The following is a 26,457-nucleotide window of genomic DNA, read 5'->3' on the forward strand; positions in this document are numbered from 1 at the left end:
CTGACCTGACTGGACCATTGGGAGTCATTCAGGAAATCAATCACTCATTGAACGACTGTCTCTCTTTCTCATATGCAAACATACATTTGTTTCACTTGAACAGATACTCAAGGCTACACAGATACTCTTATCCAAAGCAACTTTAGACAGTTCAATACTGTTCATTTTATCAACACAGCATGGTGTGCTGTGGACCTTTGAGGTTCCAGGTAGTCTAATTCCACATAGATGTGATTTATCACTGACGTTTGCACATGCTCCTTCATCACATAAATACTCTTCTATCGTAGCATGTGCCAAATTGATTCATAAATTGTCCCCAGGGATAGTTATTATACAAACTTCACTATACCAACAGCTGGGTGGTATGGAGCTGAGTATTCACCACCACAATTACTCCTTCCAAATCAACCTTGAAAATCCCAGCTATGTAATCGCATAACCAGAAGTTTACTACAAATGCATGAAACAATGGCGGTGAAGCTCATCATGATTGCCTGCTTATCATGACTGCCTCCTCGTCCTGTCTCCATGACCTTGTCAGATGGTGTTTCATCTGAGCAGCAACTTAGCTGACCAACAGATCTCTTATTAAAGTGTGGGGAGCTCCTAATGTCAACAGTAAGGTTATTCTATTTTTGTGTTTTTATTTCCATTCGTTTTTTTGTTTTTGTTTTCAAATCAGTTTAGTTTCAGTGAGTTTTCAGTTCTGATTTGCTAGTTTTTATTTAGTTTAACTTCGTTTTTATATTATTTAGTTTCAGTTTTAGGTTTAGTGTTAGGGACAGAAAGCATGCGTGGGAGCCTAGGAGGCATTTGGGTTATATTGTTTTTTGTTTGTTTTTGGGTTGTTACTTTATGCAACTGCACATAAGGTCAAAGACAGAAGAGAAAGCAAGACATCTCACCGGCACATTATTTTCTGGTCGGGCAGGTATGGCAACCAGGGAGAGGACACAAAGTAGACCAGCGCCAGCTGTTCCCTCTCTCCTGTGAGCATGCCCGATATTATGGAGGAACTGTGTGTCATGCTCTGATCTGTTTCACCTGATTGTCTCCACCCCCTCCAGGTGTCGCTTATTCTCCCCAGTGTATTTATCCCTGTGTTTCCTGTCTCTCTGTGCCAGTTCGTCTTGTACATTAGTCAAGTAAACCAGCGTGTTTTTCCTGTTCTCTTTTTGATAGTCTTCCCGGTTTTGACCCCTGCCTGACTCTGAACTGGTTTTGACTCTTTTGCCTGTCCACGACCATTCTCATGCCTTATCGTATTGGATTAGTTAATATTGTAAGACCCCAACCATCTGCCTCCTGTGTCTGCATCTGGGTCTCGCCTTGTGTCATGATATCATGAGCTCATGCGGGAAAGCATGCTCACGCGAGAGAGGGAACGCCCACTTACACAGACGGAACCTTGAAAAAACATTTAAATGGTAAATGGACTGAGTAAACTATCTTATTTATCCACCATCTTTGATAAGGTGATGGGTCAAGTCATAGGTTAGGTTAGCCCTTCTCATGACTCCAATGCTATATTGGAGAATTCCACGTCCCATTTGATTAGCTGAGGTGATTTTGTCAAGTGTGAAACGCTCTATCTAGAAACAATTGATCCTTGATTACTATACGGTTTTGGAAACCTTGAACACTCAACTTAATTATAATTCAAAATAACTTTACAAATACAAAAGATACACTTGCTGTTTTACTACAGATTTTTTGTTTTTTTGTTTTGTGTAACACAGTTTTGACTCGACAGGTTTTTTTGTTCCCTCCCGAGTTTCCATTAGCTCAGGAAGTGCAACACAAAACACATCTGTGTTAAAACGGTGCACAGTAAGTGTATCTTTGTATTTGTAAAATAATTTTGGTGATATGAAAGAATTTCTGAGTTTTCTAAAACTGTATTGCACGCAGTGATTATCGGTTAGACTGAGTGTCGGGACTGTTGTTGTCACGCCCTGACCAGAGTTTGCTTTGTATGTTTTATGTTTTGGTTGGTCAGGGTGTGATCTGTGTGGGCATAATATGTTGTATGTCTGGTTTGTATATTTCTATGTGTTTGGCCTGATATGGTTCTCAATCAGAGACGGGTGTTTTGCATTGTCTCTGATTGGGAACCATATTTAGGTAGCCTGTTTTGTATTGTGGGTTATTGTCTATGTTATGTTGCATGTTTGCACAGTGTTTATTTAGCGGTCACGTTCGTCTTATTCATTTGGTTGTTTTTGTGTAAGTGTTCTTCATTAAACTTAGAAGAATGTATTCAAACCACGCTGCGCTTTGGTCCACTTCTTACGACGACCGTGACAGTTGTACACATTGGCCCCGCTGTGGTCAGTTCAAATGAGAACCATATGGCTGTGTGGCCTTGCGTAAGTTTGGTTCTCAAGGGCTAAGGTTAGATTCAAATCTTTAAGTCATTATCTGTGACTTGGATTTAATAGAAATCGCGCGCCAATATGGTGGAAGGATTTTTTTTTTTACTTAACTTGATTCTTCTTACATGTACTACTTAACTAACTGTAACGGATGTGAAATGGCTAGCTAGTTAGCGGGTACGCGCTACTAGCGTTTCAATCAGTGATGTCACTTGCTCTGAAACCTAGATGTAGTGTTGCCCCTTGCTCTGCAAGGGCCGTGGACTTTGTGGAGCGATGGGTAACGATGCTTCGTGGGCGACCGTTGTTGATGTGTGCAGAGGGTCCCTGGTTCGCGCCCGTGTCGGGGCGAGGGGACGCCGTAAATTTTATACTGTTACATTGATGCTGTTGACCCGGATCACTGGTTGCTGCGGAAAAGGAGGAGGTTGAAAAGGGGGTGAGTGTAACGGATGTGAAATGGCTAGCTAGTTAGCGGGTACGCGCTACTAGCGTTTCAATCAGTGATGTCACTTGCTCTGAAACCTAGATGTAGTGTTGCCCCTTTCTCTGCAAGGGCCGTGGCTTTTGTGGAGCGATGGGTAACGACGCTTCGTGGGTGTCAGTTGTTGTGTGCAGAGGGTCCCTGGTTCGCGCCCGTGTCGGGGCGAGGGGACGGTTTAAAGTTATACTGTTACATAACTACACATTTTTCCGTGATAGTGATGCACACGCTAGGACTATTTAAAACATGGCTATATACTAGCAGCATTTACCCTCCAGATTCAGTAGCTTGAAACCCCATTAGATTTTTGCCCAAAGTTTAGAAAAAAAACTCAAACTGAACATAATTCATTATGGTTATTATTTTAGTTTGTTTTGGAGTCAAATATAATATTGTCAGTATAGTTTTAGTTTATTTTCATTTACTTTTCATGATTTGTTTTCGTTTACTATAATAACCTTGGTTCACAGAGCATTTCAGAGCTGCCATGTAGAATGCTAGCACACCAGGTAGCCCACAAACAAAACAAACCAATATATCTACAGAATCCCCTGTAATAATATAGAGTGAAGCTCTACCACACAGGAAATTATATTAAGATTATTTTCCTGTTTATTAGAGTATAAGATGCGGTTCCCTGAGTAAAGAAGTTTATCTCTGGAAATGACAATGACAATGTGCACAAGGACACATCAGTCCATATAGTTTCTATTCTCTACAAATTAATTTAAAAACCACACTCTCAGAGATATTAACCTTATATTGCACAAATCTTACTGCTATTTCAGTTACAGCTCTTATGAAGGAAGCTTGCTGTTAGTTTATCTACAAGGTGGTTTCTTACTGCTACTATAACATAACGATTACATTACAAGAGCAAAATATAATTCTGTTAGTATTGGCTATGTGATTTATTGACCAATAACCAGGTGTGAAATATTGTATCAGTAAATTACTGTCAAAAACATAAGTCATAGCTACCTGCTACACAACCCTGGCCGATGCAACCCTGGCCCCCTTCACTAGCAGACACTGACAGGGCATGATTTCAGTTGGCAGTGATTGAGTCTTGATAACCAAGCAGTTTCCATGACACAGAGCTGAACTGAAGATAAGAGGACCTTTGCTTCCTATCTTTATTTCCTCATTAGCTTTCCTTGCCAGTCAGTTATACACTCCCAGTCATATTAGATACACATATCCGTGTCAAAAATAAAACGTCTGACAGTTGTCTCTCAGGGATCTCCTGACTGCTGTTGACATGATGGGGAAATCAGTGTAGATATGCTATCCATAGATATTATATTGTTACTGTATCTCAAGAGTGGAAGGAGCAGTGCTTGACTTGGGCAGGAGCTCACTGGTGCTGAGTACACCTCAAATGTTCTACTGCTTGACCTCCTGTTCCTCTTTTGGAATATTGGCTCAAAAGTATTGTGGAGCTTCTGCACCTAAATATAAGCAGTACCGGTACCCAAAATGAGTACCGGCCCTTATTTCCATCCAAATCAAGAACTGGGAAGGAGTTTATCACTTCTCCCACTAAAATGCTTTTCTATCCTCACTGATTGTCCTGGTTAAACTATTTGACATGCCAAGGTAAATTAAGAAAATTCAATCAAAAGTTATTTTACACTAGACTAGTGCATACCGGTAATTGCATACCTTTGCCTGCCAGTATGAGAGGTGTGTTTCAACACGTGCTCAATACATGTACAGTGCATTCGGAAAGTATTCAGAACCCTTGACTTTTTCCACATTTTGTTACGTTACAGCCTTACTCTAAAATTGATTAAATTGTTTTTCCCACTTCATCAATCTACACACAATACCCCATAATGACAAAGCAAAAACAGGTTTAGATTTGTTTGCAAATTTATAACAAAAAAATAAAATGACGTTTACATAAGTCTTCAGACACTTTACTCAGTACTTTGTTGTAGCACCTTTGGCAGCGATTACAGTCTTGAGTCTTACACATCCAAGTATATCGGACCAAATTTTGAAAGACACGAATTGTACTTCTGAATTCCGTAAAGTCGGTATGGAAGAGGTGAAAAAATAATTGTTGTCTATCAGTAATGACAAGCCACCGGGGTCTGACAATCTGGATGGAACATTACATAAATCTTCAATTTAAGCCTACTAGAGAGTGTGTGCCATCAGGCCTGGAGGGAATCTAAAGTCATTCCGCTACCCAAGAATAGTAAAGCCCCATATACTGCCTCAAATAGCCGACCAATCAGCCTGTTACCAACCCTTAGTAAACTTCTGGAAAAAATTGTGTTCGACCAGATACAATGCTATTTTACAATAAACAAAGTGACAACAGATTTTCAGCATGCTTATAGGAAAGGACACTCAACAAGCACAGCACTTACACAAATGACTGATGATTGGCTGAGAGAAATTGATGATAAAATGATTGTGAGGGCTGTCTTGTTAGACTTCAGTGCAGCTTTTGACATTATCGATCATAGTCTGCTGCTGGAAAAACGTATGTGTTATAGCTTTACACCCTCTGCTACAACGTGGATAAAGAGTTACTTGTCTAACAGAACAGAGGGTGTTCTTTAATAGACACCTTTCAAACATAACCCAGGTAGAATCAGGAATTCCCCAGGGTAGCTGTTTAGGCCCCTTGCTTTATTCCACTTTTACTAACGACATACCACTGACTTTGAGTAAAGCCAGAGTGTCTATCTATGCGGATGACTCAACACTATACACGTCAGCTACTACAACGACTGAAATGACTGCAACACTCAACAAAGATCTGCAGTTAGTTTCAGAGTGGATGGCAAGGAATAAGTTAGCCCTAAATATTTCTAAAACTAAAAGCATTGTATTTGGGACAAAACATTCACTTAACCTCAACAAAATCTTGTAATAAATAATGTGGAAATTGAGCAAATTGAGATTACTAAACTGCTTGGAGTAACTAGATTGTGAACTGTCATGGTCAAAACATATTGATACAGTAGTAGCTAAGATGGGGAGAAGTCTGTCCATAATAAAGCGATGCTCTGCCTTCTTCACAACACTATCAACAAGGCAGGTCCTACAGGCCCTAGTTTTGTCGCACCTTGACTACTGTTCAGTCGTGTGGTCAGGTGCCACAAAAAAGGACTTAGGAAAATTGCAATTGGCTCAGAACAGGGCAGCACGGCTGGCCCTTGGATGTACACAGAGAGCTAATATTAATAATATGTATGTGAATCTCTCCTGGCTCAAAATGGAGAAGAGATTCACTTCTTTACTACTTGTATTTATGAGAGGTATTGACATGTTGAATGCACCGAGCTGTCTGTCTAAACTACTGGCACACAGCTCGGACACCCATGCACACCCCATAATACATACCACCAGAGGTCTTTCACAGTCCCCAAGTTCAGAACAGACTATGGGAGGCACACAGTACTACATAGAACTATGACAACATGGAACTCTATTCCACATCAAGTAACTGACACAAGCAGTAAAGTGAGATTTAAAAAATAACTTATCAAGCAGCGGGGACTGTGAAGCAACACATACATAGACACAGACAAATCATACACACACACACACACACACACACACACACACACATGGATTTAATACTGTAGATATGTGGTAGTGGTGGAGTAGGGGCCTGAGGGCACACAGTGTGCTGTGAAATCTGTGAATGTATTGCAATGTTTTTAAAATTGTATAAACTGACGTGACCCTTGAACGAGATGGCCGCATGAACTAGGAGCTCCGCACAAGTAGTTTCCAATTCCTAATCTTACCTCCACTTCAAGTTTAAACTCATTTAGCTTTAGTCAAAAAGTCATGGCAGCTTCAAAAGGCAACACTACAGGTGACATTTTTACCCGGACTCGAGTACTAGCAACGGAAAAAGCCTCCAAGAAGCAGCTAGCTTCAGAAAAAGCTAGCGCCATTAGCCAGGAGAAAGAGGACCCGTCCCCCCCCGAGGCCCAACGAATACCAACCTCGCACTCTGTCGAAGACATCTTTTCTGAGCTGAGATCCCAACGTACAGAACTCAACACTAAACTAGATGCCATTAACGCTCAGCTCAGTGCGATAGGGGGCAAGGTGACAATCCTGGAAAATGCTTTGCCTGACATAAACAACAAGATAACCATAAACGCGGGGCGCCTGGACGAGGCAGAGGGGCGAATCCTATCCACGGAAAACTTATTGACAGATGCCATGGAAACAATAGCATATGCTAAAAAAAAAATAGAGCAGCTGGAAGAGAAAACAGAGGACCTGGAAAACAGGGGGCGAAGGAATAATTGTGTTCTATTAAATCTGGGCGAAAAAGAAGAGGGAAACATGCCACTGATCCGCTACCTGCAAGACAAACTTCCCGAGTGGCTCCACCTGTCCACCGACAGGCCCATAGAACTCGAGAGAGCTCACCGAGCACTGAGGCCCCCACCAGCAGCCAGACAACCACCGCGCCCAATCACCATACGTTTCCTGAGATTCACCGACAAGGAACGAGTCCTACAGGCGGTGAAAACCAACACCATTACAGTGGGAAACGCCAAACTCATCTTACTCCAGGACCTGTCAGCTGGAATACGCCGAAAGCGCCGAGAGTTTGACGAGGTGAAGAAATGCTCCATTGACCGAGGCATCTTTAGGGGATTCAAATACCCAAACGAGCTCAGGATTCTTCACCAAGGAGCCCTGCGACATTTCAAAACTCCCGAAGAGGCAAAACGTTTTTTGAAAGACAACCCCGGTCAATGAGAAATGGACCATTGACTAAATGCGATTACTGTTATTACTAAAGGAGGTAAGACAACATATAGCCGATATCCAAAGACCCACCGCCCTGCTAAATTTCATTATAGCCGTCCAATCTATATTTATGTTCCTTTAGCTGAGAGGGATAGGCCCCATATTATAACCTAGGCCTACTGTATGTAGGCTGGGCTATTGATTTTATTTTCTCCCTTTTTTAATGTGGTCTGGACGGGGCTACGTTGGCAGTTACTCAATGCGGGCGGAGAGGATGAGGCATTTCTTTGGTGGGGAGGGGGAGACGTTGTGCGTTGCTAACTGTTCCCGTTCTTTTTTTTTGTTGGAACACAGAATTGTGACTGAGCGGGGAGGTAATAGATCCAACGGGATATGTCGAGTTGTTTGGGAACTCGGCTGGGGTGTTCAGAGATTGTTATTTTATGTAAACTATTTATTTTCCTTTTATGTGAACGCAGCTGTAACTACTATCCACCTTTACCCAGAGATGACTTGCACTAAAGTTCGATTACTGTTCGATGACGATGACTAGTACCTTAAATCTATTGACATGGAACTGCCACGGTCTAGGCCATGCAATAAAACGGAAAAAGATACTATGTGCTCTAAAAAAAGAAAAAGCAGACATCGCGCTATTGCAAGAGACACACCTCTGTGATGCTGAACATGCCAAACTCCGCAGAGCTTGGGTGGGACAGGTGTATTTCTCATCTTTCAAATCCAACAGTAGAGGTACAGCAATACTTATCCATAAGAATGTTCCATTCATAATTGACAAAAACATATCTGATCCGGAGGGGAGATTTATTTTGATAACTGGGTCACTGTATGGGCAACCAATTACTATCTTAAACATATACGCCCCTAACACAGATACTCCTGCTTTTATGTCGAAAATGATAACTCTGTTCAATGAGCATTGTGTTTCCTTTGGAGTGTTGGCCGGAGATTTTAATTGTACCCTGAACCCAACCCTAGACAAATCATCTCAAGCCACCACCACAAATCCTAGATCTGCAAAGATGTTGAACTCTCTTACTAAAGAGATGGGACTGATAGATATCTGGAGAGAGACTAATAGCTCAGCTATGGACTATACATACTACTCTAATGTCCATAACACCTACTCCCGTATAGATTACATTTTTATCCCAAAGAGTTTCATAAATTCAGCCACGTGTACAATCGGACCCATAGCGCTTTCGGATCACGCCTTTGTCCACCTCCGCTTTGACCTCTGCAAAAACATCCCGAGATCAAAGAGCTGGAAATTCAACACCTCCATGCTATCAAACGAAGCATTCCATACATTGGTAACTACATGGATAGACAACTACACACAAGACAACAAAGATTATCCTGTTTCTCCGGCCACAATGTGGGACGCTGCTAAAGCCACACTAAGAGGTCATCTAATTGCATATGCTTCCTCTAAGAAAAAAGCAATGGAAGCACACAGGCTAGATCTGGAGAGGGAGCTGGAACGCTGTGAAAAAGTACATAAACAATCCCCAGACAGCACCTCCTGGAGTCAACTTAAAGCAGCCAAAGCCAAACTGAATTTGGACTATACTCGGGAGATAAAAAAAAAGTTTTCTTTACTAAACAGAAATACCATGAGTATAGCAATAGGCCTAGTAGATTGCTTGCTTATCAATTGAAAAAAGAGCAGTCAGAGCGTACAATTATGGCTATCCGAACAGCAGAGGATGAGGTCACATATGATCCAAAAAAGATCAATTTAACTTTTCATGATTTTTACTGCAAACTATATACCTCTGAGAGAAAACACACGGAGGCAGAACTCCACTCCTTCCTAGAGGGAATCTCGCTACCTAAACTATCAGAGACCGACCAAGAAGATCTCAACTCCCCCTTCACTCCTGAGGAGATCCTGGAGGCAATTACCTCCATGCCACCTAACAAGTCCCCAGGCCCAGATGGATTCCCCAGAGAGTTCTACAAAGCTTTTTGGCCCCAGCTTAGCCCTATTTTCATGCCAATGCTGGAGGATTTTTGCAAAAACGGAGTTCTCCCAGACTCAATGCACACAGCTCGCATTACAGTGTTGCTCAAAAAAGACAAGGACCCCCTATCCTGCTCCTCCTTCCGGCCCATAAGCTTGTTGGATTTCGACTACAAAATAATTACCAAATTGCTCGCCAAAAGACTAAACACTCTTCTTCCCAAAATAATAAAAGCGGACCAGACGGGATTTATTAGAGACAGATACTCTTCTGATAACATTCGCCGTCTTTTTGATATTATTGATCAAGTAAACGCACAGAAGACCCCTGTCCTGCTGGCTTCACTGGATGCTGAGAAGGCGTTCGACAGGATGGAGTGGAGCTTTCTGTTCTCAGTCTTAGAGAAGTTCAACATGGGCCCAAACTTTATTAAATGGATCAAATCACTATACTCTCATCCAAATGCCATGGTGACTACTAACGGATTGAACTCTGACAGATTCCCTTTGGGACGGGGCACAAGACAAGGGTGCTCGCTGTCCCCCCTGCTCTACTTGTTGGGGGCGGAGCCTCTGGCAGAGTTGATAAGGAGCAATCCAAGTATTATGGGTGTTCCTGCAGGCGGCCTGCAGCACAAGATTTCGCTTTACGCGGATGATGTCTTGCTCTACATATCCAACCCTGAGAAATCCCTTCCTCCCATTTTAGATACAATTGCTCAGTATGGCACGTTTTCAGGTTATAAGATTAATTTTAACAAATCCACTGTCTGCCCTCTCAATATTACACTCACCAGTTCTATGAAGACACTATGCCCATTCCAATGGAAGACACAGGGGTTTCAATACCTTGGGATATTCATAACACCAGATCTGAATAGGCTTTTCAAAGAGAATTATCTTCCACTCCTGGATCAAATCAAGAACAACCTCCAAACCTGGATCTCCCTCCCAATTAGCTTAGTAGGAAGAATTAATGTAATCCGTATGAACATCCTCCCTAGACTGAACTATTTATTTCAGATGCTCCCATGCGATCTCCCAGCTTCCTTTTTCAAAACAATTAACCAAAACATCACCAAATTTATATGGGGCAATAAAAAACCTAGGATCAAGCTTTCCACTCTATCGAAACCTGAATCTAAGGGTGGTCTTGCCCTTCCCTCCCTTCAATTGTACTACTGGTCTGCCCAAATCCGCAACATGCTAACATGGATCACAAACAGACAAGAGTCAACGTGGAGCCAGATAGAAGCCCAATCTTGTGGTTCATTGCCACTAAGCTCAACTATATTCATTGATAACTTTAGTGGAGTGGGCAACATAGCCAAAACATTTGTGATTTACAGTACCCTACGAGCGTGGAGGGACTGTAAGAAATACCTGGGCATCTCCTCCCAAATATGTTCTCACTCGCCTATAGTAGGCAACCCAGACTTGCCAAAAGCCCTGAGAGATGCCAACTTTAATCTTTAACATACTCTAGGAATCAGGACCTTTTCAGACCTATTTCATCAGAAGACCACTACACTGAAATCCTTTCAAGAGCTCTGCAATAAATTCAATGTGCCAAGATCCCATTTTTTAAAATATCTACAAATTAGACATGTCATCTCCTCATTTACTTCCAAGAGGAGGTTTAGAACTCAGTTGAATAAAGTTGAAACCCTTCTTGTCACAGCACAATCCCTTAAAGGCAAAATATCCTATATCTATAGACTCCTTTCTGAGAAAGGAGGATCCTCCTTTACTCCTTTGAAAATAATTATGGGAAAAGGACCTTGGTCTGACTATCAGTGATGAGTTATGGGCGGAGGTTTGCGACAGGGTATACTGCTCCTCTACTAATGTAAAAATGAAAGAATCTAATTACAAATTTTTGTACAAATTTTATTACACTCCCCCGAGACTCCATAAAATGAAAACAGACATTTCTCCTAACTGTAATAGATGTACCTCTGAAAGTGGAACCTATATGCATGTATTTTGGAGCTGTAGAGAGATTGCCAGATTTTGGCAATCTATACATACTGCTGCACAGAAAATACTAGATGTACAGTTTGATATGACCCCGTGTCTCTATCTTCTTAATGCCCAGCAGGACTTTGTTCTTGATCCTGACAGAGAAAATTTGCTCATGACCATTACATACTTTGCTAAGAAATGTATTATTCTATTGTGGGCCTCTAATACTTCTCCTACATTTAAAATGTGGATTGACCAGATTGTTGACTTTCTCCCTCTTGAAAAGCTCACTTATGACCTCCACAAGAGACAGCCCAAGTTTGATAGACTCTGGTCTCCACTACTCAACTATATTTCAAATTGGACGGAGTGAATGGGGGAATCAGGGAGATGAGCAGATGCGTGTTGTGTAAGGTGCTGTAAAATCTAAAAACTAATTATTGGCTCGTCATCTCAGCTAAGGCTGGAAATAGCTAATAAGAACCTTGATAGTACTGCTGCAAGTTCTATAATTTAAATTTTGTTATAATTATTATTTGTGTGTGTGTGTGTGTGTGTATGTATATATATATATATATATATATATACATATGTGTGTATATATATATATATATACATACATATATAAAACAATTTTTTATTATTATTATTATTATATATATTTTTTTTAAGTCACATCTGTGAATGTGGAATGTGTTTGGTTGGTTGATTGAAAACTTAATAAAACTTTAAATTGAAAAAAAAAAATTGTATAAACTTCCTTAATGTTGCTGGACCCCAGCTAATGGGGATCCATAATAAATATAAATATAAAGTATGATGCTACAAGCTTGGCACACCTGTATTTGGGGAGTTTTCCCATTCTTCTCTGCAGATCCTCTCAAGCTCTGTCAGGTTGGACAAGGAGTGTCACTTCACAGCTTTTTTCAGGTCTCTCCAGAGTTCTTCGATTGGGTCCAAGTCAGGGCTCTGGCTGAGCCACTCAAGAACATTTAGAGACTTGTCCCAAAGCCACTCCTGCGTTGTCTTGGCTGTGTGCTTAGGGTCGTTGTCCTGTTTGAAGGTGAACCTTCACCCCAGTCTGAAGTCCTGAGTGCTCTGGAGCAGGTTTTCATCAAGGATCTCTCTGTACTTTGCTCTGTTCATCTTTCCTTCGATCCTGACTAGTCTCCCAGTCCCTGCGGCTAAAAACTTTCCCACAGCATGATGCTGCCATCACCATGCTTCACCGTAGGGATGGTGCCAAATTTCCTCCAGATGTGAATCTTGGCATTCAGGCCAAAGAGTTCAATCTTGGTTTCATCAGACCAGAACATCTTGTTTCCCATGGTCTGAGAGTCTTTAGGTTCCTTTTGGCAAACTCCAAGCGGGCTGTCATGTTCCTTTTACTGAGGAGTGGCTTCTGTCTGGCCACTCTACTATAAAGGCTTGATTGGTGGAGTGCTGCAGAGATGGTTGTCCTTCTGGAATGTTCTTCCATCTCCACAGAGGAACTCTGGAGCTCTGTCAGAGTGACCATTGGGTCTTGTTCACCTCCCTGACCAAGGCCCTTCCCCCAATTGCTCAGTTTGGCCGGGCAGTCGGCTCTAGGAAGAGTCTTGGTGGTTCCCTACTTCTTCCATTTAAGAGTGATGGAGGCCACTGTGTTCTTGGGGACCTTCAATGTTGTAGAAATGTTTTGTCACCCTTCCCCAGATCTGTGCCTCAACACAATCCTGTCTCAGAGCCCTACAGACAATTCCTGCAACCTCATGGCTTGGTTTTTGCTCTGACATGCACTGTCAACTGTGGAACCTTATATAGACAGGTGTGTGCCTTTCCAAATCATATCTAATCAATTGAATTTACCACAGGTGGACTCCAATTAAGTTGTATAAACATCTCAAGGATGATCAATGGAAACAGAATGCACCTGAGCTTAATTTCGAGCCTCACAGCAAAGGGTCTGAATAATTATGTAAATAAGGTATCTGTTTTTTATTTTTAATACATTTGCAAAAAGTTCTAAAAAACAGTTTTTGCTTTGTCATTATGGGGTATTGTATGTAAATTGTAAATTTTTACGTAACAAAATGTGGAAAAAGTCAAGGAGTCTGAATACTTTCCGAATGCACTGTATGTGCTCTAAGTCAGTGTTTTCCAGGATTACTTTATATGTTCATATGAGTATCTGTATGATCAGATGTTTGAAATATATCTATGTCAGTGTTTGTGTGTGTCTGAATGTTTTTTTATTTCACCTTTATTTAACCAGGTAGGCTAGTTGAGAACAAGTTCTCATTTGCAACTGCAACCTGGCCAAGATAAAGTATAGCAGTGTGAACAGACAACAGAGTTACACATGGAGTAAACAATAAACAAGTCAATAACATACTAGGGGAAAAAAAGAGAATCTATATACAATGTGTGCAAAAGGCATGAGGAGGTAGGCAATAAATAGGCCATAGGAGCAAAGTTAGTGGGAGATCCTGTGGATGAACTGAAGTGGGAGAGGTTACCAGGCTACTCTGCACCACTGTGAAGACAGATGTTTTCTGCTTTCTCTGGGTATCCCTTTCAGGGCTATAAGTAGCAACCAGTGTATGATTTCACTCTGTGTGTGTTGCTGCACAGGGGCATTGTGGAAAATTATACAACAAACTCATTTCTACTCTCTGGTCACAAACACAATCTCTCTGAGCTGTGTGAGTTTGAGTCAGTAGTGTTAAAAAGTTGCATCTGAATCCATCTAACCTTCGTGATTAAAATACTATCCTGTAGGTCGACTAACTCCTGACCATGTAAATCATATTAAATGTTCAATAGCCATCAATCCCATCTACCAAGACCTCAGCCAAATCATAATCTGTACTCATCCAAACTACCATATCATCTGTGGTATAATTCAATCATGTGTGTTACCTAATCATTTATTAACAATGGTGCAATTTAGAGAAACAAAGGCTTCAACAGAACAGTGTACCGGCAGTTTACCAACAGGGTGTCAACAGTGTGCCAGTCTGTTGACCCAGACTGCTGACTGAGCCAACTCTGAGAGACTACTGGGTTCAGCCTCTGTATCTTAGTGTGTTATTGAGCAAACTGATGAGCTGCTCCAGCCTATTTCTCTCTGTCTGTCAGACTGTTTCTCCTTCTGGGGAAGTACTGAGCGTTGTACTGTGGATGATGTCCTATTTTTACCAGCATTAGGGCCTGTCCTGCACTGCTTCTACTCTGTTTCGCTGGCCAGCCAATACTGCACTCACTGCCCCTGGCGTGCTCACACACTCATGCATGGGGCAGCACATAGACTAGTGGTTAGAGCGTTGGGCCTGTAACCAAAAGGTTGCTAGATCGAATCCCCAAGCTGAAAAGGTAAAAATCTGTTGTTCTGCCCCTGAACAAGGCAGTTAACCCACTGTTCCTAGGCTGTCATTGTAATTAAGAATGTGTTCTTAACTGACTTGCCTAGTTAAATAAAGGTTAAAAAATGAAACCAGTGTAAAGGTAGTCATTGTTGTTCTCCCCCTCAGACGAGGAGGAGCATGGATAGGACCAAGATGCGGATTGAGGGAAATAAGCCATCTTTTAATGACAACAGCAAACAAGACACTACAAAACTACAAAACAACAAATGTGACTAACCTTCAACCGTCCTGTGTGGACACAGGAACAAACACCCACAAAACCCCAGTGAAACCCTGGCTGCCTTAGTATGACTCTCAATTAGAGACAAACGATACACACCTGTCTCTAATTGAGAATCATACCAGGCCGAACACAAAAACCAACCTAGAAATACAAAACCTAGACTGCCCACCCAAAACACACGCCCTGACCATAAACACATACAAAAACAACATAAAACAGGTCAGGACCGTTACAGAACCCCCCCCCCAAGGTGCGAACGCCGGGCGCACCAGCACAAAGTCCAGGGGAGGGTCTGGGTGGGCAGTTGACCACGGTGGTGGCTCAGGCTGAGGGCGAGGTCCCCACCCCACCATAATCAATCCCCGCTTCTTTATCCCCCTCCCAATGACCACCCTCCCACTAACACCACCTAAATGAAGGGGCAGCACCGGGATAAGGGGCGGCACCGGGATAAGGGGCGGCACCGGGATAAGGGGCGGCACCGGGATAAGGGGCGGCAGGTCCTGGCTGAGGGACTCCGGCAGGTCCTGGCTGAGGGACTCCGGCAGGTCCTGGCTGAGGGACTCCGGCAGGTCCTGGCTGAGGGACTCCGGCAGGTCCTGGCTGAGGGACTCCGGCAGGTCCTGGCTGAGGGACTCCGGCAGGTCCTGGCTGAGGGACTCCGGCAGGTCCTGGCTGAGGGACTCCGGCAGGTCCTGGCTGAGGGACTCCGGCAGGTCCTGGCTGAGGGACTCCGGCAGGTCCTGGCTGAGGGACTCCGGCAGGTCCTGGCTGAGGGACTCCGGCAGGTCCTGGCTGAGGGACTCCGGCAGGTCCTGGCTGAGGGACTCCGGCAGGTCCTGGCTGAGGGACTCCGGCAGGTCCTGGCTGAGGGACTCCGGCAGGTCCTGGCTGAGGGACTCCGGCAGGTCCTGGCTGAGGGACTCCGGCAGGTCCGGGCTGAGGGACTCCGGCAGGTCCGGGCTGAGGGACTCCGGCAGGTCCGGGCTGAGGGACTCCGGCAGGTCCGGGCTGAGGGACTCCGGCAGGTCCGGGCTGAGGGACTCCGGCAGGTCCGGGCTGAGGGACTCCGGCAGGTCCGGGCTGAGGGACTCCGGCAGGTCCGGGCTGAGGGACTCCGGCAGGTCCGGGCTGAGGGACTCCGGCAGGTCCGGGCTGAGGGACTCCGGCAGGTCCGGGCTGAGGGACTCCGGCAGGTCCGGGCTGAGGGACTCCGGCAGGTCCGGGCTGAGGGACTCCGGCAGGTCCGGGCTGAGGGACTCCGGCAGGTCCGGGCTGAGGGACTCCGGCAGGTCCTGGCTGGACGGCTCCGGCAGGTCCTGGCTGGACGGCTCCGGCAGGTCCTGGCAGGACGGCTCCGGCTGGTCATGGCAGGACGGCTCCGGCTGGTCATGGCAGGACGGCTCCGGCTGGTCATGGCAGGACGGCTCCGGCTGGTCATGGCAGGACGGCTCCGGCTGGTCATGGCAGGACGGCTCTGGCTGGTCATGGCAGGACGGCTCTGGCTGACTGAGACGCACTATAGGCCTGGTGCGTGGTACCGGAACTGGAGGTACCGGGCTGAGGGCACGCACCTCAGGGCGAGTGCGGGGAACAGGAACTGGGCACACTGGACTCTCGTGGCGCACTCTAGGCCTGGTGCGTGGTACCGGAACTGGAGGTACCGGGCTGGAGACACGCACCATAGGGAGAGTGCGTGGAAGAGGAACAGGGCTCTGGAGATGCACTGGAAGCCTGGTGCGTGGTGTAGGCACTGGTGGTACTGAGCTGGGGTGGGAAGGTGGCGCCGGATATACCGGACCGTGAAGGAGGACACGTGCTCTTGAGCACCGAGCCTCCCCAACCTTACCAGGTTGAATGGTCCCCGTAGCCCTGCCAGTGCGGCGAGGTGGAATAGCCCACACTGGGCTATGCAGGCGAACCGGGGACACCACCTGTAAGGCTGGTGCCATGTACGCCGGCCCGAGGAGACGTACTGGAGACCAGATACGTTGGGCCGGCTTCATGGCACTCGGCTCGATGCCCAACCTAGCCCTCCCAGTGCGGCAAGGTGGAATAGCCCGCACTGGGCTAAGCACGCGTACTGGGGACACCGTGCGCTTTACCGCATAACACGGTGTCTGACCAGTACGACGCCCTCTTACTCCACGGCAAGCCCGGGGAGTTGGCTCAGGTATCCAACCCGGCTTCGCCACACTCCCCTTTAGCCCCCCCCTAAGAAATTTTTGGGTGAGCCTCTCGGGCTTCCAGCCTCTCCTATGTGCTGCCTCCTCATACCAGCGCTCCTGGGCTGTGGCTGCCTTCCTCTCCTCCCGAGAGTGGCGATTCTCTCCAACCCTTCCCCAGGGTCCCTTTCCGTCCATGATCTCCCAAGACCATTCCTCCTGTGTCCAGTGCTTTAGTTCCTTTTCTCTCTCCTCAATCCGCTTGGTCCTGTTATGGTGGGTGTTTCTGTAAAGGTAGTCATTGTTGTTCTCCCCCTCAGACGAGGAGGAGCATGGATAGGACCAAGATGCGGATTGAGGGAAATAAGCCATCTTTTAATGACAACAGCAAACAAGACACTACAAAACTACAAAACAACAAATGTGACTAACCTTCAACCGTCCTGTGTGGACACAGGAACAAACACCCACAAAACCCCAGTGAAACCCTGGCTGCCTTAGTATGACTCTCAATTAGAGACAAACGATACACACCTGTCTCTAATTGAGAATCATACCAGGCCGAACACAAAAACCAACCTAGAAATACAAAACCTAGACTGCCCACCCAAAACACACGCCCTGACCATAAACACATACAAAAACAACATAAAACAGGTCAGGACCGTTACAACCAGAAAGGACATGTTTTCAGCAGAGTAGAACACCCAGTAGCATTCCACACATCTACTTTAGGGTTAAGTCTGAATGGTCAGCATGAAACATAATCGACTACATAGTAAAGCTACTATTACTTTCTACTATCAACACAAACCTATATTTTGAACTATAGCCTAACATCACATCGGGCTGTCTGTAAATGCAGAAAGGAAATGCTTCAAGCCTAAGCCTAGAGTGAAGAGTTATGGGCTCAGGCTGTGTATTGATTTATGTAGGTCCATATTCAGAGTTGTCAACTAAAACTATTCCACTGATCAATTTCAGTTATTTACTGTAGCTTGGATAATCAATAATCTACACTGCTCGCTGTCCTGATACGTTGTTTTATTTCCTTTAGTTTCTGTCCTTTCAATTACATCCTTTCTGAATGTATTAATTCCCCATAGGAAAGTAGATATCAATAGGTGATAAAAGTAGGTACAGAGTGCAGAAATCACACACAGGGTCACACAGAGGCCTTATACCATCACACAAGTCTAAAATAAGCCCTGTAAGCTTTTGATATCAGTTACTGTACAACCCATCACTGCATCACCACACCATGCATTTCTTAAAGAGACAGTTAAAAAGAGGTATAAATATAAGCCAACAAAGGCCTCCTTGTATTCTCTTATCATCTACCTGGCAATGACCTTCTCTCCCCTCTCTCCAAGGGTCCCTTGCCCTCCTCTCTCTCCCTAGCCTTCTTATCTACCTGGCAATGACCTTCTCTCCCCTCTCTCCAAGGGTCCCTTGCCCTCCTCTCTCTCCCTAGCCCTCTTATCATCTACCTGGCAATGGCCTTCTCTCCCCTCTCTCCAAGGGTCCCTTGCCCTCCTCTCTCTCCCTAGCCCTCTTATCATCTACCTGGCAATGACCTTCTCTCCCCTCTCTCCAAGGGTCCCTTGCCCTCCTCTCTCTCCCTAGCCCTCTTATCATCTACCTGGCAATGACCTTCTCTCCCCTCTCTCCAAGGGTCCCTTGGTGACTAGCTTGTTAATGGTATAGGGCTCCCGAGTGGTGCAGCGGTCTAAGGAACGGCATCTCAGTGCACGAGGCGTCACTATAGGCCCTGGTTCGATTTCAGGCTGTATCACATCCGGTTGTGATTGGGAGTCCCATAGGGCGGCGCACAATTGGCCCAGCATTGTCCGGGTTTGGCTGTCATTGTAAATAAGAATTTGTTCTTAACTGACTTGTCTAGTTAAATAAAGGTAACAAAAAATAATATATATACATAACTCCTCTGAGGCCACTGTTCTACACACAGTTTGTGTACAAAATTATTGCTTAGATAGCCAAACAAACACCTTACATAGCTCAGAAAAGGGTTGCAATTAAATTAAAGTGTTAATGAGAATTACACATCTTTCAAATCAAGATAATCCTAACTGAGCAAATCACAGGACACTCACAGTGCTCTCTCTACTTCCCTCTCTCAACTATCTCCTTCTCTCACTGCAGCTGTGGATAACATGTTAGCCCAGCAGGGAAGTCCTTTGTTCCTCCAGACCTGCATTCGATTAGAGATCCTCCACCTAATCACAACGTGAATAACACCCATCACACATGACTGCAGTGCAACTTCTGAACAAAACCACATGGTTCACCACTTCTAACAGAGGCAATTTAAAAAACATAATATTGCAAAAAATAGATTCAAATGAAAGATGCTGTTTTTATCTCACCAAACTATTGTATCAACACCTCAATCACACACACAGCTCTCTGGCTGCAACACCTCTCATCAGTCTCTGCACTTTGTTGGCTGCAACACCTCTCATCAGTCTCTGCACTTTGTTGGCTGCAACACCTCTTATCAGTCTCTGCACTTTGTTGGCTGCAACACCTCTCATCAGTCTCTGCACTTTGTTGGCTGCAACACCTCTTATTAGTCTCTGCACTTTGTTGGCTGCAACACCTCTTATCAGTCTCTGCACTTTGTTGGCTGCAACACCTCTCATCAGTCTCTGCACTTTGTTGGCTGCAACACCTCTTATCAGTCTCTGCACTTTGTTGGATGCAACACCTCTTATTAGTCTCTGCACTTTGTTGGCTGCAACACCTCTTATCAGTCTCTGCACTTTGTTGGCTGCAACACCTCTTATCAGTCTCTGCACTTTGTTGGCTGCAACACCTCTTATCAGTCTCTGCACTTTGTTGGCTGCAACTCCTCTTATCAGTCTCTGCACTTTGTTGGCTGCAACACCTCTTATTATTCTCTGCACTTTGTTGGCTGCAACACCTCTTATCAGTCTCTGCACTTTGTTGGCTGCAACACCTCTCATCAGTCTCTGCACTTTGTTGGCTGCAACACCTCTCATCAGTCTCTGCACTTTGTTGGCTGCAACACCTCTTATCAGTCTCTGCACTTTGTTGGCTGCAACACCTCTCATCAGTCTCTGCACTTTGTTGGCTGCAACACCTCTTATCAGTCTCTGCACTTTGTTGGCTGCAACACCTCTTATCAGTCTCTGCACTTTGTTGGCTGCAACACCTCTTATCAGTCTCTGCACTTTGTTGGCTGCAACACCTCTTATCAGTCTCTGCACTTTGTTGGCTGCAACACCTCTCATCAGTCTCTGCACTTTGTTGGCTGCAACACCTCTTATCAGTCTCTGCACTTTTTTGAGCCACCGGCTTTCACATGTACAGTGGAAACACATGGTGTGTAAATCCCAATCACTTGGGCCGGAAGCCTGGCATGTGTGAGACAGTATTGAGAAAGAGAGAGGGGGGGAGACAGAGATAGAGAGAGGGGGGGAGACAGAGATAGAGAGAGGGGGGGGGTAGAGGGAAAGACAGAGAGAGAGGGGGGTAGAGGGGAAGACAGAGAGAGGGGGTAGAGGGGAAGACAGAGAGAGGGGGGGTAGAGGGAGAGACAGAGAGGGGGGGTAGAGGGAGAGACAGAGAGAGGGGGGGTAGAGGGGAAGACAGTGAGAGAGGGGGGTAGAGGGGAAGACAGAGAGAGAGGGGTAGAGGGGAAGACAGAAAGAGAGGGGGTAGAGGGAGAGACAGAGAGCGAGGGGGGTAGAGGGGAAGACAGAGAGAGGGGATGGTAGAGGGAGAGAGAGAGAGAGAGAGAGAGAGAGGGATAGAGAGAGGTAAAGAGAGGGATAGAGACATAGAGAAGGAGAGAGAGAGATAGACAGAGAAAATGATCCCGTCCCCAGAGGGATCAGCAGCGTGCTGTACTCCCTCTGCTCAATTCTTCTCCTTCCTGAGGGTGACAGAGCCTCTCAGAAATGTCTCACCCAGAATGGCTCTTTGTCCTGACTGACTCTAGTTAGCACAGAACAAGGAGATGTATGTGGAGATGTAAGAGAGGGAATGTGTTGGAGTATACTGTGTGTATTGATGTGTGTGAGAGAGATTGTGTTATTGATTGTAAGGAAGTGTGTTAGTGTATTGTATATGTATGTGAATGGTGTGAAAGGGTGTATGTGTGTTCAGTATGTGTGTGTACAGTATATGTGTGTACAGTATGTGTGTGTACAGTATGTGTGTGGATATGGACGTATATGTGGTGTGTGAGTACAATAGCTTTAGCTGAACTGACCACATGAGAGTGTATGTTGAGCAGGTGTGTGTGTGTGTGTGTGTGTGTGTGTGTGTGTGTGTGTGTGTGTGTGTGTGTGTGTGTGTGTGTGTGTGTGTGTGTGTGAGTGAGTGAGTGCGCGTGCGTGTGTTTCTGTGTGTGTGTGTGTGTGTGTGTGCGTGCGTTTGTCTGCGTGTGTGTGTGTGTGCGTGTATGTGAGTGTGTGCATGCGCGTGTGTGTCTGTGTGCGTGCGTGCGCACGCAGTAGACAGACTTGAGAGGAAGTGTGTTACTGTACTGTATACTGTATATGGGAATGGTGTGAAAGCGTGTATGTGTGTTCAGTATGAGTGTGTACAGTATGTGTGTGTTCAGTATGTTTGTGTACAGTATGCGTGTGTACAGTATGTGTGTGTTCAGTATGTTTGTGTACAGTATGTGTGTGTTCAGTATGTGTGTGTACAGTATGTGTGTGTACAGTATGATTGTGTTCAGTATGTGTGTGTTCAGTATGTTTGTGTTCAGTATGTGTGTGTACAGTATGTGTGTGTACATTATGTTTGTGTTCAGTATGTGTGTGTTCAGTATGTGTGTGTTCAGTATGTGTGTGTTCAGTATGTTTGTGTACAGTATGTGTGTGTACAGTATGTGTGTGGATATGGACATATATGTGGTGTGTGAGTACAATAGCTTTAGCTGAACTGACCACATGAGAGTGTATGTTGAGCAGGTGTCTGCATGGCAATGAGACAGTGTGTGTGTCTGTGAGTGCGTGTGTGTCTCTGTGTGTGCGTGCGTTTGTCTGCGTGTGTGTGTCTGTGTGTGTGTGCGTGTATGTGAGTATGTGCATGCGTGTGTGTGTGTGTGTGTGTGTTTGTCTGCGTGTGTGTGTGTGTGTCTGTGTGTGTGTATGCGTGCATTTGTCTGTGTGTGTGTGTCTGTGTGTGTGTGCGTGTATGTGAGTGTGTGCATGCGTGTGTGTGTCTGTGTGTGTGTGTGTCTGTGTGTGCGTGTGTGCGTGAGTTGGCACGCAGTAGACAGACTTGATAGCAGAACTGCAGATAAGATGAGAGAAGCACGAGGAGCGGCTATGTGCTCTGCAGAAGCAGAGAGAGAGAGAGATGCCTTTGACAAGGGTACAGCTGCAACACAGAGTGGGAATGGCATAGCATCACACTGCTGTATTGCAGTGCTGCTGTGTAGCCAGCCAACAGCTCCACATCCCTCCTCTGTGACACAGCCCTGCACCATGGCTTCATAGCACTGGTTATAGCCATAAGCATAGTGGGACAGCTAACAGCTAACTGCCATAGCTCAATAGCATAACTCAGTGCCATGATAGCGCAATGTGTTGGCTAAAGTGCCGTATAGCTTTTCAGCGTAAACAGCTTGTTGTCATTGTCGAAGAGCATGGATGCGATGCAGCAGTGTAACCTTTTACCTATTTCAACGGCACAACTCGACAGGGCTGCGCACCACTGCAGTAAAATCTTAGGGAACATCGATCTGGCCTTCTGCACAATGTCTGTCTCTTTTACCCAGACCAGACCAGCGGCGCTGCTGTTGCCTCCTCTCTCTGGGGCTTTGGGAGAAACAAAGGGAAATACAAACAGAAAGGTAAACAGCAGCTTTGGGGTTGTTATTAAAGTTATTAGGGTTGCTTAAGGCGCTCTATTGAGAGTTAGGGATATAGGATGGAGATAAGGTATGACATCAAGGCAACTAAAGTAATTGAAGGTATGGATGAGGAAGAAGTCCTAGTCAGTAGTACTACATGTACTGTAGCATGGTGGGAGCGGAGGACAAGAGGGACATAGAATCCATAGATTCAGGTAAGGGCCTCTTCTTGGTTACAGAATATCAGTTGTTATTGACTAAAGTGCCAATAATGTCTGCTATGCTTCACAATACATTATAACAGGGTTGTTAGTGTAACATTTACCCCTCTCTTTTATCCATACACTGATAAAAAATATCTGAAGTTTAGCAACCTCCGGTTCCCATGGCAAAAGCTTCTTGGCAAATCATTAACGAAAGAGACACCAAAGAGATCAAGAGGCTTGTCCAGACGAGTTTCAGAAGAAAGTTCTTTGTTCCTCGCCATTTTGAGCTTGTAATCGAACCCACAAATGCTGATGCTCCAGATACTCAACTAGTCTAAAGAAGACCAGTTTTATTGCTTCTTTAATTTTTTTATTTTTTTTATTTATTTCACCTTTATTTAACCAGGTAGGCTAGTTGAGAACAAGTTCTCATTTGCAACTGCGACCTGGCCAAGATAAAGCATAGCAGTGTGAACAGACAACAACACAGAGTTACACATGGAGTAAACAATAGACAAGTCAATAACATGGTAGAAAAAAGAGAATCTATATACAATGTGTGCAAAAGGCATGAGGTAGGCAATAAATCGAATAATTACAATTTAGCAGATTAACACTGGAGTGATAAATCATCAGACGATCATGTGCAAGAAGAGATACTGGTGTGCAAAAGAGCAGAAAAGTAAATAAATAAAAGCAGTATGGGGGTGAGGTAGGTAAATTGGGTGGGTAGTTTACAGATGGACTATGTACAGCTGCAGCGATCGGTTAGCTGCTCGGATAGCAGATTTTTAAAGTTGTTGAGGGAGATAAAAGTCTCCAACTTCAGAGATTTTTGCAATTCGTTCCAGTCGCAGGCAGCAGAGAACTGGAAGGAAAGGCGTCCAAATGAGGTTTTGGCTTTAGGGATGATCAGTGAGATACACCTGCTGGAGCGCGTGCTACGGGTGGGTGTAGCCATCGTGACCAGTGAACTGAGATAATGCGGCACTTTGCCTAGCATAGCCTTGTAGATGACCTGGAGCCAGTGGGTCTGACGACGAACATGTAGCGAGGGCCAGCCGACTAGGGCATACAGGTCGCAGTGGTGGGTCGTATAAGGTGCTTTAGTAACAAAACGGATGGCACTGTGATAAACTGCATCCAGTTTGCTGAGTAGAGTATTGGAAGCTATTTTGTAGATGACATCTCCGAAGTCGAGGATCGGTAGGATAGTCAGTTTTACTAGGGTAAGTTTGGCGGCGTGAGTGAAGGAGGCTTTGTTCCGGAATAGAAAGCCGACTCTAGATTTGATTTTGGATTGGAGATGTTTGATATGAGTCTGGAAGGAGAGTTTGCAGTCTAGCCAGACACCTAGGTACTTATAGATGTCCACATATTCTAGGTCGGAACCGTCCAGGGTGGTGATGCTAGTCGGGCGTGCGGGTGCAGGCAGCGAACGGTTGAAAAGCATGCATTTGGTTTTACTAGCGTTTAAGAGCAGTTGGAGGCCACGGAAGGAGTGTTGTATGGCATTGAAGCTCGTTTGGAGGTTAGAGAGCACAGTGTCCAGGGAAGGGCCGGAAGTATACAGAATGGTGTCGTCTGCGTAGAGGTGGATCAGGGAATCGCCCGCAGCAAGAGCAACATCATTGATGTATACAGAGAAAAGAGTCGGCCCGAGAATTGAACCCTGTGGTACCCCCATAGAGACTGCCAGAGGACCGGACAACATGCCCTCCGATTTGACACATTGAACTCTGTCTGCAAAGTAGTTGGTGAACCAGGCAAGGCAGTCATTAGAAAAACCGAGGCTATTGAGTCTGCCGATAAGAATATGGTGATTGACAGAGTCGAAAGCCTTGGCCAGGTCGATGAAGACGGCTGCACAGTAATGTCTTTTATCGATGGCGGTTATGATATCGTTTAGTACCTTGAGCGTGGCTGAGGTGCACCCGTGACCGGCTCGGAAACCGGATTGCACAGCGGAGAAGGTACGGTGGGATTCGAGATGGTCAGTGATCTGTTTGTTGACTTGGCTTTCGAAGACCTTAGCTAGGCAGGGCAGGATGGATATAGGTCTGTAACAGTTTGGGTCCAGGGTGTCTCCCCCTTTGAAGAGGGGGATGACAGCGGCAGCTTTCCAATCCTTGGGGATCTCAGATGATACGAAGGAGAGGTTGAACAGGCTGGTAATAGGGGGTGCGACAATGGCAGCGGACAGTTTCAGAAATAGGGGGCCCAGATTGTCAAGCCCAGCTGATTTGTATGGGTCCAGGTTTTCCAGCTCTTTCAGAACATCTGCTATCTGGATATGGGTAAAGGAGAAGCTGGGGAGGCTTGGGCAAGTAGCAGCGGGGGGGGGCGGGGCTGTTGGCCAAGGTTGGAGTCGCCAGGTGGAAGGCATGGCCAGCCATTGAGAAATGTTTGTTGAAGTTTTCGATTATCACGGACTTATCAGTGGTGACCGTGTTATCTAGCCTCAGTGCAGTGGGCAGCTGGGAGGAGGTGCTCTTGTTTTCCATGGACTTTACAGTATCCCAGAACTTTTTGGAGTTAGAGCTACAGGATGCAAATTTCTGCTTGAAAAAGCTGGCCTTTGCTTTCCTGACTGACTGCGTGTATTGGTTCCTGACTTCCCTGAACAGTTGCATATCACGGGGGCTCTTCGATGCTATTGCAGTTCGCCACAGGATGTTTTTGTGCTGGTCGAGGGCAGTCAGGTCTGGAGTGAACCAAGGGCTATATCTGTTCTTGGTTCTGCGTTTTTTGAACAGAGCGTGCTTGTCTAATATGGTGAGGAAGTAACTTTTAAAGAATGACCAGGCATCCTCAACTGACGGGATGAGGTCAATATCCTTCCAGGGTACCCGGGCCAGGTCGATTAGAAAGGCCTGCTCGCAGAAGTGTTTCAGGGAGCGTTTGACAGTGATGAGGGGTGGTCGTTTGACCGTGGACCCGTGGCGGATACAGGCAATGAGGCAGTGATCGCTGAGATCTTGATTGAAGACAGCAGAGGTGTATTTGGAGGGCAAGTTGGTCAGGATAATGTCTATTAGGGTGCCCATG

The 26,457-nt window shown here is 45.4% G+C and overlaps 1 protein-coding gene across 2 annotated transcripts in view; it reads right to left on the bottom strand.

Moving 5' to 3' along the window:
- LOC129869616 (capping protein inhibiting regulator of actin dynamics-like) overlaps nucleotides 1-26,457 on the bottom strand; it is a 45,800-nt gene that overhangs the window by 7,228 nt on the left and 12,115 nt on the right. Inside the window, exon 2 of one of the 2 annotated variants that reach the window (XM_055944186.1) lies at nucleotides 23,028-23,162. In XM_055944186.1, the coding sequence (XP_055800161.1) occupies nucleotides 23,028-23,088 (61 nt within the window). In that variant the 5' untranslated portion in view covers nucleotides 23,089-23,162. Of the gene's footprint in view, nucleotides 1-23,027; nucleotides 23,169-26,457 lie in introns of both variants that reach the window. The other variant, XM_055944185.1, reaches the window with a different exon arrangement.

This window comes from Salvelinus fontinalis, chromosome 14, assembly GCF_029448725.1.
Source record: "Salvelinus fontinalis isolate EN_2023a chromosome 14, ASM2944872v1, whole genome shotgun sequence".
Lineage (NCBI taxonomy): Eukaryota > Metazoa > Chordata > Actinopteri > Salmoniformes > Salmonidae > Salvelinus > Salvelinus fontinalis.